The sequence below is a fragment of the Cryptococcus neoformans genome (assembly GCF_000091045.1).
Source record: "Cryptococcus neoformans var. neoformans JEC21 chromosome 5 sequence".
In the NCBI taxonomy this organism is placed as follows: domain Eukaryota; kingdom Fungi; phylum Basidiomycota; class Tremellomycetes; order Tremellales; family Cryptococcaceae; genus Cryptococcus; species Cryptococcus deneoformans.
Genome location: NC_006687.1, coordinates 255,232 through 265,000, shown reverse-complemented (window position 1 = coordinate 265,000; position 9,769 = coordinate 255,232). Strand labels below are relative to the sequence as shown.

At 47.3% G+C, this 9,769-nt stretch overlaps 3 protein-coding genes across 4 annotated transcripts in view; 1 reads left to right on the top strand and 2 right to left on the bottom strand.

Annotated features, from left to right (window-relative positions):
* The window catches only part of CNE00960 (conserved hypothetical protein), a 1,871-nt gene extending 1,058 nt beyond the window's left edge, over window positions 1–813 (top strand). Inside the window, exons 2-4 of the mRNA XM_570837.1 lie at window positions 1–125; window positions 182–440; window positions 494–813. The exon at window positions 1–125 is cut by the window's left edge and continues 371 nt beyond it. Of these exons, the coding sequence (XP_570837.1) occupies window positions 1–125; window positions 182–440; window positions 494–652 (543 nt within the window). The 3' untranslated portion in view covers window positions 653–813. The remainder of the gene's footprint in view (window positions 126–181; window positions 441–493) is intronic.
* Window positions 814–1,139: 326 nt separating this feature from the next.
* CNE00950 (cytoplasm protein, putative) lies at window positions 1,140–6,481 on the bottom strand. Its single transcript, XM_024657165.1, has 17 exons — window positions 5,995–6,481; window positions 5,880–5,947; window positions 5,659–5,833; window positions 5,533–5,607; window positions 5,331–5,484; window positions 4,918–5,283; window positions 4,775–4,866; window positions 4,447–4,717; window positions 4,111–4,402; window positions 3,432–4,061; window positions 3,226–3,384; window positions 2,991–3,180; window positions 2,580–2,943; window positions 2,184–2,526; window positions 2,010–2,134; window positions 1,602–1,962; window positions 1,140–1,550 (listed from the first exon to the last, which is right to left on the bottom strand). The coding sequence occupies exons 1-17, from the start codon at window positions 6,052–6,054 to the stop codon at window positions 1,346–1,348; spliced, it is 3,930 nt and encodes a 1,309-aa protein (XP_024512859.1). The 5' UTR covers window positions 6,055–6,481; the 3' UTR covers window positions 1,140–1,345.
* A 222-nt stretch (window positions 6,482–6,703) lies between these two features.
* Window positions 6,704–9,325, bottom strand: CNE00940 (conserved hypothetical protein; the record flags this gene model as incomplete). 2 transcript variants are annotated; one of them, XM_570831.2, is made up of 15 exons in its annotated part: window positions 6,862–6,888; window positions 6,948–7,192; window positions 7,240–7,513; window positions 7,571–7,670; window positions 7,720–7,790; window positions 7,840–7,908; window positions 7,963–8,035; window positions 8,098–8,166; window positions 8,217–8,305; window positions 8,361–8,435; window positions 8,488–8,550; window positions 8,599–8,666; window positions 8,717–8,861; window positions 8,911–9,015; window positions 9,074–9,217. In XM_570831.2, the coding sequence occupies 15 exons, from the start codon at window positions 9,215–9,217 to the stop codon at window positions 6,862–6,864; spliced, it is 1,617 nt and encodes a 538-aa protein (XP_570831.1). The 2 variants fall into 2 exon arrangements, with proteins under 2 accessions (XP_570831.1, XP_024512858.1); XM_024657164.1 differs by lacking the exon at window positions 9,074–9,217 and having other exon boundaries at window positions 8,911–8,955.
* Window positions 9,326–9,769: the final 444 nt, after the last annotated feature.

The window sequence follows — 9,769 nt, the reverse complement described above, 5'->3', positions numbered from 1 at the left end:
GAAGTCCGAGCTCTCACTTTGATGAGGGACCTTAGCGAGGAGAACCGGAAGTTGGCTCAGCTCTGTGAGGGTATGGACCTTGCTCACGGTATCCCCGAGCACAGGTGGGCGGCCTTTGACGAACGGTTAGTTGATCCGCCTCTATCTTGTGAACCCCTTTCTAATTCTCTTTTTTTGGCAGACACCTCGGTGGTGCCCGACAGGACAACAGAATCGTTCCTTTCGAAGGCGTTCCCATCTCCAAGCTTACCCCCCTCCAGAGAGAGGAGGTCTATGCTATCGTCCAGGCTTTCAACACCTACCTTCCCGAGAAAGTTCTCAAGGCTAAGATGGATCGTGTCAGGAAGTTTGAGGATCAGACGTACTTTGCTTGGATCGGCAAGTACGGTCTCAGTGACCCTTATTACTTCAGGGTTCATTCTCCTGTCACCTTCTGCGAGGTACATTCCCTTTCCCAGTTCACTTTTGATTACAACTGACCTAATCCGTCCAGTTTGACTTCCACTGCGGTATCTTCCTCACCAACACCTCCCCAGCCAAGTGCCACATTCACACCATTAACCGTCTCCCCAACTGTGAAGACTACGGCAAGGCCCTTATCTGGCAATGGCAGAAGGAGCAGGCTGCCAAGAAGCAACAGCAGGAGGCTTAGAAGTAAATAAACTCTGGGTTGTTAAAAAAAAAGGGAAATGTGATCTGGTCAGGATAGTGCCACTGTGCCGGCTCTTTTGGTGTCTGGGTGTATGGATCATTTGTAGTTTTGGGATGCAGGAATTCGTAGGGGAAACTGGAATGAAAGAAGCTGCCATCTGTTATTCTACTGTATCCACCGGTGCGAAGTTTCTCGCTGAAAAATAGGCAATTTTGCCTTAGCCAACCATATGTCATTAATTCGTGGTGATACTAAGCTTTATCATTTGTTATTTTGCTAACTGGCTACCCTTATTGAGAGCTATGGTGGTTAATGTTGGCCACACATGACGGACAAATTAAATGAACGACCGTACGGGAGCAAGAGCTAGTAGGCTGCATAAATAACAGCAGCAAGTAGCGGCCAAAACCGCCGATCGTCCCACGAGGAAGCTAATATATAACAGCGAGGACTAATGAACGAATTTGAACATCGCAATCTGTACTTGTCAATTATTTCCGGGTCTTACCACCACCCATCCTTCTTCGTTGTTGTCCCTGGGATCGTGATACCCCGTGACCGGCGCGCTTTCTCTTGACTTCCTGACATCCTCTCGTTCAACCCAACTCGTCGACCTCTCCCCAACCCAGTGAACATAGATCTCAAGATAATTTATACATCAGAAGGAATCTCGAATAACCAATGTTAAATTAATCAGTCACACTCGGCTTGAGCCTGACCCCACTGAGATACACTACCGTTTCCTCTTGTGAAAGGTGGTGGCTTGCTTCCCTCCTTGGACTTGACATGGTTATAATTATTACCCTCTCTATTATATCCTTCTTCAATGAGGTCCACCGGAGTTCCCCAGCCGCCAGCACCCGCTGTGTGCACAATCAGCTGCTCTCCTACTTGCATCCTGCACATCTCATTAGCGAACATGACCTGCGATTAGTAAATTTGAACTTACTGGACTTGGTGAGCCGGCTTCAGCTTGACAACACGATACCCCCCGTTGAGTTTCTTTTTCTTCAGATAGGAAGCTCCCCTTTCTCCATCAAGGCCGCCTGATGAGCCATGGGGTGCGATAACACGTCGCTGCCCATCATGACTTGCTTCCATTGCTACTCTTGCCTCATAAATTCGACAAATTCCATCACCTCCTCGGTATCTACCTGCACCACCTGTGCCTCGGCGAATACTGAATTCTCGAAGGATGGCTGGGAATCGGGTCTCAAGAAGCTCGAGATCGCCGATACGGGTGTTGGTCATATTTGTATGAACGGCCGATTGACCGTCCCAAGTAGGTCCTGCCGACGCGCCGCCACATGCTGCAAGCTGTCAGAAGTGTGATTAATATGCTGAGGAGATGACCCACTGGTCTCAGCCCAAGTATGCTTCTTATACATCAAATGGGTACCGTTCATAGAACCATGAGACCCAGACATGACGTTGAAGGCAGTAAAGACAATATCGGCAACACGCTGAGCCACTTCACCATTACTGGAAGTTGTCAGTTTTGACTGTTCAGCTGGTAATGCTATTAGCTTACCCTTGTGATACGGCAGCATCTTCAGAAGCGGATAAGACAGATCCTTGGGGGATGATAATGTTCAATGGAGCAAGCACGCCAGCGTTCATGGGAATATCTGTCCCAGACATGGTCCGTAAGCAGTACAAGAGACCAGAGCGCGTGATGGCCTCTGGTGCATTGAAGTTGGCCAAAACCTCGGGTCCGGTACCGGTAAAATCAAATGTTCCAGTACCATTCTCATCAATGTCGATCTTGAGCTTGACCACTGTACCATCATCAAAGTGATCTGTGGCTCTGAAAGTACGACCAGCATAAGATTTGAGGGCATCTCGTGTACACGCTTCGGCGTTGTCTCGAATAGCTAAAGAATATGTTAGAATGCTCGTAAGCGAAGGAGACCGGGATTATGCTTACCTTTCATGTAGAAATGGACGACGTCCTTACCATACTCATCAAACAAAGCGTGCAGTTGGGTAGTACCCACAGCACATGCGGAACATTGGGCCTTGAGGTCGGATAAGTTGTGGTCGATCCGTTTTGTTGGCTTGCAGCCGGGATAATCGCCTGCCTTCATGAAAATGTCAACAATCTCTTGTTCGTTGAAAACTCCGTCTCGTATGGCAAAGGTTGATTCGAAAGCCACCCCCTCCTCCGCACGAACAGATTGGTCTGGGTGGTGAGAGTTGCCTCCAAGTCCACCAATGTCGGTATGATGTCCTCGAGCAGCCACCCAAAATACGATATCCTTTCCAGCGTCATCAAAGACAGGTTGAATCACCTAACGTGGTCATTAGTGTTTGTTCATGAGAGATAAGTAAGTCCTACAGTGATATCGGGAAGATGGCCACCTCCGGCTTCCGGGGTATTGGATACCAAAAGGTCCCCAGGCCGAAGCTCCCCTTTACGCCTATTGGCCTGATACACAACAGCGTACTGCATGGACCCAAGATGAGCCGGCACATTTGGTGCGTTGGCAACTAGTTCCCCGCCAGCATCGAAAAGAGCACATGAGAAGCTGAATAACGTTAGCAACATAAAGCCATGTGTGAGCATTACTTACTCGAGACGTTCCTTGATAGAAACAGAAACAGCAGTCTTTTGTAAAGCACGACACATCTGTTCGGCGATACCCATGAAGCGGTGACTGAAGATAGACAATTGGATGGGATCGACGGAATTAAGGTCAACTGCCTTTCTCGGACCTAAGCCTACATCGATACTGATACTATTGTCAGAAAGCTGCACAGATGACGACAGACAACTTACAAAACATGAGACTTGAGAATTTTGGCTGTGTTTTGAGGGTGCAGCACAACTGTTTGAGTGTTATCGAGGATGATGGAAGGCCCAGCGACCTTCATCCCAGGGACTAGATCTTGCAATCGATACAAAGGCACGTCTGTAAACTTGCCCAATTCCTCAAAGTACACTGAGTTTGAAGCGAAAGGCTGTGGTTTAAGGGGAGTGATCTTACTGGCCTCCAGCTGTCGGAGCTCATCCACGTATGGTGATTGTTCGCTAAGATCAAGGGAGGTGGTCTTGGAGGTAGCCCGTACGCGGACAGCGGCAATCATGATAGGAGCATCGAGGGTGAATGCAAACTCTCGCTTATGCTCTTCCACGAAAGCACGAGCAAAGTCGCCATCTGCGGGGCGAAGGATCATCAAAGTGGTGTCGGAGCCTGCATATTGAAGATTCAGGTAATCATCGTACACAACAGTTCGTTCTTGGACACCTTGGTCAGACAACTTCTTTAATGCTCGGGCCCTCAGAGCACCTAAACGCTCCTCAGTAGCTGGCATGGCTGACATCGAAAACTCTTGGACAAATGGTTCGGAAACGTCGACCGCAACCTCCGCGAGAGCCATACCATACGCAGAAAGGATGGAGGAATACCTGTGTTCGACGTTAGCCAACGGTCATAAGCAGTCTCTGGGAGACGTACTTGTGAACAATCACATAGTGCATCCCCAGAAGCGCAGCGAGAGCAGTAGCATGTTGACCCCCTGCACCACCAAAACAGCTCAGGTTGTGAGCACTAGTACGGAAACCTCTCTGCTCAGTAAGACCCCGGATCGGACGAGCCATGGAAGAGTTGGCAACGTTGATAAACCCCAAGGCGACTTCTGCAGGAGAAAGGTTTGATTCATTCTCTTTGTTGATGGAAGTTGTCAATTCCTCGAATTTTTGACAGACGATGTCGTAGTCAAGGGGCATGTCTTCGCTGGGGCCGAATACTATTGAAAGTCAGCCAAAGCCGGTCTGCAAGGGTTACACATACTCTTAGGGAATGAGTCGATATGCAATCGACCAAGGAAAAGGTTGGCATCGGTCACGGTCAAAGGTCCTCCTTTGCGATAACAAGCAGGCCCGGGATGAGCACCAGCCGATTCCGGACCAACGTTGAATATTTGGTTTCTATAGGTCAGGATGGACCCTCCTCCAGCCGCAACGGTGTTGATATCTAACTGAGGTACCTGTATGGCGATACCGGCAGTGGTCGTCTCAAACACATGTTCGTACGAGCCATTGTAACGCGATACGTCGGTAGACTATTTATCATTGTATCAGCGCATATGCAATATAAGAGAATAAAAGAAAAAAATCACAGTTCCACCCATATCAAAACCAACCACCGGTGAACCTTCCAGTGGGTCATATGAAGTACGAGCGTATCCGACAACACCTCCGGCGGGTCCAGCTAGCCCTTGGTCAGCCCTTACTTTACACAGTATAAAAGCGTGAGACTCACAGAGGATTGCCCTCAGACCAGAGAAGCTTTTGAAATCGGCCAAAGCACCATCTGACTGCATAAAAGATACCTTGCACTGTGATCCTTCCAGCCTATTCTTGAAACCTTTGACAAAGCCTTGGAGGTAGCGTTTGACCTCGGGAGTGAGATAGGCGTCTGCAGTAGTTGATTGACCGCGAGCAATGAAGCCAATCTTCGCCTCAATACTGGATGAGACACTGACATTCGTAAAACCCATGCCCCAGGCCATTTGTGCAATACGTTGCTCATCATCTGGAAGAAGGTACGAGTGGGCGAGAACAATTGCAAGGGATCGGTAACCTTCTTCAAATAAATCTTTGAGCTGATTTAGCACTTCTTCCTCGTCTGCTAGGTGTTAGCATATCTTACAGTATTACATAGCAGCAACTCGCCTAACGGTTTCAATTCTCGTACTGTCACGCCGCTACTCGTCTTGATCAGCCTGTCACCGTTCTCAGCTACCATTCGACCTTCTTCAACAAATTCCTGCCACTCCGGAATGATACGTTCGTCAATCTCGACAACCTTGGAGTAGAGTACATCGGGCTGAACGCATTTATTAGCTCGAGGTCCAATTCAAATGAGGAATGTCACCTTTTTAACCGCAAGCTGGAAGAGGAAAGGGCGAGTTTGGAAAGCTATCTCAAGTGCATCGGTATGGCCTTTGTTCTAGATACACCCAATCAGTTGTCTGTTACCAAAGGAGATCAAAACATTCACAATTAGCAAAGCACATCGCTCCCCTTTCCGCTCTAGAAGTGCATTAGTAGCCACAGTTGTGCCCATGCGGAGGTATTCAATCTTGGAGGTGTCGATAGGCTGGTTACGAGGGATCTTTTCGCCTGTGAACCACTCCAGAACACGACGGACACCCTCGGTGGGCGCATCGGCGTAGCTATTAAGATTAGCTGGGAACGAATACAGATAAAAGCAAAATGTACTTGTCAGGATCTACACTCAATAGCTTGACCAAATGGTCTCCTTTGCTTTCACTCAAAGCAATTATGTCCTACTCGCCGGTCAACATCTGTTCGTGGGTACTCTAACAGAACTTACACAGAAAGTACCCCCTCGATCAATGCAAATCTTGACTTTGTCGCTCACTGGTGCAGGCATAATGGTTAAGTTGATGGATGTGATGTAAGAGCTAGAGGTTGTACAAGCGAAAATGACCTCTCTCGCTCACGTTTTGAATGTTATCACCGGAGACACAAGTGAGCGGCTCAAGCTACTTTCACAGACGGGAACAGGTTCCCGATAGTGTTTAAAATAGAGTGAGTATGATGATGAAAAAGCCTAAGATAAGCCCATGACTATGCGGAATCATGAACCCGTTGTACTGTTCCGGGCTCGGGAAACGAAACCCGTCGAGGCGTTCCCCTTCTGTCGAAAGCCGGATATCATTGTTTGCATGACCTAACACCCAAGCAACAATGATCCCGTGGACCATCATATCCTCCCTGAAGGTATGGTATTTGCGACAAGTTGCTTTTGTACTGAATACCGGATTGGAAAAGTCAAAACGAAAGGCCTGCAGCAGAACGAACGAACGAACGGAAAATAAAGATTCCCTCCAAAAAAGAGAGATATGTCCGCCAGCGGAGTGCTCTAAAGTTGAGAACCAAATAAGGAATAGATAATCCTCCGGCGGGCATGACAACAGTTCGTTTCTTCGACGGCCGACGGTAAACGGTTTCAATTGGTTGTTGATGTTCTATTTGGTTTCCTGTGCTTGCTCGGATGAATTATGGGCAACAATTTGACATAACCAAGCACAACTACGTACTTAAAGACAATCCTACTAATCTACAACTCAAGACGATTCATACACCATGTTCCAACGAACAAAGCCGAATTCAGAATAGCTTATGTATCATATTAAAATCAAAGAGCCATTGCCCTCACCCTCTCGTTCTCCTGACATCAGAAGGTGTATCGGAACTTGGGGTTCTGCAATGTTTCAATAAACTTCCATCACAAGCAAATGGTAGTTAGTATGTCCGACTTACCTGCTTGTCCGTCAAATCCTTCCATTCTTCAGGGACCGTAGTGTCTTGACTCGTTACGCTCTTCTGCCATTCGGTACCTTGGGCAACCTTCTTCTTATTGTCCCTCCAGCAAAGAAATCCATAAAGACTCATTAACCCGATTGAGACGCAGTAACCTGCCAACATCACAGTGTACGCTGTGGGGTAGCCCGGTGCTTCTCTCGAGAGGAAGGACTGAGGGCCAACCAGATTACCGACACAGTACCCTGCAAAACGTTAGCGTTGAATAAATCGCTGGAAGAATGAGTCTCACCTAGATAAGAAATTGTGAAAACAGCTACTTTCTTACTGGTGCCGCCAACGTTAGCATACATGAGAAGTTGCCCGAACACCATGTATGGCGCCCAGTACATGTATACGATGTAAAGAGCCGCTAGAGAGCCACCGATGTTTGATTTGGGTACTACTTTTAGGACGATGGTTCCAGCAAGACACACCAGGACTGATCCCATGGCACAAAGAAGAGGCTGTCGAGTATACTTGGCTAGGAAGACCCAAAATAAAGCGGCAATCCATCCGATGACACCCTATCAGCGTTACATGTCAGCTCGAGCTGTTCAATAATTGGATCGGAAGGGACATACGGTCGGGATGTTCAAGAGGGAAAGCTGTTTGGTGTTGAAATTCAACCCTTGAATCACGATGGAATAGAAACCGCTTAAGCCGCCGTTGGGGATGTTCAAACTAAATTAATGCCATTAGAGTTGAACTTTTGCGAGAAGTACGGACCTACGTGATACTGATCAGGAAGTAAAGATATGTGCGAAGATCCAAAAGAGCCTCTTTGACATGGTCCCATTTGAACTTCCATGAGTCAGCAGATATTGACAGTTTTTGAAAGCAGCTCACTCACATGGGTATTAACCATTCCTGTCTGATTTTTAGCCAACCTCTGGACGGCAATGTATTTCTGGCGGTCGGTCTGGTTGATTGTAGACAGTAAGCAATCATCAGGCTGGAGATAACAGCTACTTACAAGCCACCATGCCTTGGTAGCGTTAGCTGGAAGGCAGAACCAGTCGACCACGCCGAAGGCAACAGAGATACAGCTACACCATATCAGCCCTATCTTTAACTCTGAGATGTCCTAAAGGTGCATGAAGGAACTCACGCTGTGATGAGGTACAACAATTGCCATCTAGATAGGAGCTTTGTTGGTGTATAAAACTGCACGGCATAGCTAATAGGAGTTTCAGCGGGTGCCTGCCTTCTCAAAGAGAAGATACTTACGAAAATAGGCCGTTGAGAACCGATGAGAAAGTGTTGAATATGAGGACAGTACGCCAACCTTGCTCTTCTTTGGGCCACCACATATTAATCTAGTAGAAGATACTTGGCATAAGCCAGAATCTTACAATAAACAACGAGACTTACGACCAAACCTGCACCAGAAGTATTCATGCCCTCAAACATACCCAAAATAAAACGGATAGCTTGTAAGGAAGCAGCCTGTAAAAGGTTAACTTCACACTCCAACGAAGTGGTACGATATTCAACTGACGTTCTTTGCGCCCATGATAGCGAACGTCATGACACCAAAGAAGAAGACGTTTGTGGCAAAGATCTGAAAAGTTTCAGTGTGATATCGAAAATATACAAATAGTATAATCACCTTTCCGGTCGGAAGCCTTTGGCATAACCATGTTTGAGGGAGAACAGTGAGCATAGATCCAAAGAAAACTAGTCAGAGTTAGTGATAGTTACATCTGCCTGATATGAGTGAAGCTTACTGATTGAGCTGGCCCAAGAGTACTGCTGACCGACCAGATGAAGATCGGTCTTCAAGCCGAAAGTCGCGGCCGTACTAAGAATCACCTTATCGGTACCTCCGAGGAGAAGAGATATCGTAACCAATGGAAGGACGATCAAATCAAGCTGCAGTACTGCATCAGTTTTAATCTTAGCCCCTTAACACAATACAGACCTTGCGCTTAACAGCTTCCTCTTCTTTTGGGGTCCAAGGGGCCATCAGTTCGTCAGCATCTGGGCGCCGAGCAAGCTCAGCGAAGAAGATTGCAGCAGCATCATACTGGAAGATAAACAATGCATCAGCGCGCTTTCCATTAATAAAACGAGCCGCCACCTACATTGCGATTCTGCCTCTCATCCAGCTGTTTTCCTGTTGCGACAGGAGCTACGTCTGAAACATAGAGAACGTCGTGCCTGGCGAGGTCGACCTTTTCAACGTCGTAGTCAGCCTCCATTCGATCCATTGAACCGGGGTTTGACATCGTATTGGGGGATAAAGGCCATTCGTTTTTCAGAGTGTATCTCACCTTTATAGACTAAGCTTGAGAAGATGCATTCAGGCGAATGATCATGTTTCCCCCTTATCGCGCTCTCATTGTTGCGGTCAGTAGAAAACGGGAATCGATTCCCGGGAAATCCGCCTCTTCTAGAAGTTGATCAGGGATGCCGAACTCCGAAGGCTTAATTCCCGGTCAGAAGGTATATTTGACAACTGCTTTCCTACCTTATTAAAAAGCAATAGCGAGTTATCACTTTATCAGCTGACTATGAAAACCATGCTGTCCGATGAACCCGCTTTAGGGACTAAATGATGCTCTTATTGTGAATGCATATTGGAGTTTTCGTATGTCATTTGGGTAGTAGTGAACTTCTTAACTTGGAAGGAATGGAAGAAATAGGGGCAGCCAGCAGGACCGTCAACAACAACGACAAACAGCAGGAGGAATTCAGGAATGACTCATCACTCTAAGAAATAGCCCGACGACTGCTGCTGCTGACATGCATGATGATGCAGTATGGTAATGGTGGTGATA

Coding starts and splice junctions, on each gene's coding strand:
- CNE00950 (XM_024657165.1), bottom strand. CDS start 6,054: ATGCCTGCACCAGTGAGCGACAAAGTCAAGATTTGCATTGATCGAGGG. Junction 4,867..4,917: donor TGGTCTGAGGGCAATCCTCT/GTGAGTCTCACG, acceptor ACCAAGGGCTAG/CTGGACCCGCCGGAGGTGTT. Junction 2,135..2,183: donor GATGCTGCCGTATCACAAGG/GTAAGCTAATAG, acceptor GACAACTTCCAG/TAATGGTGAAGTGGCTCAGC.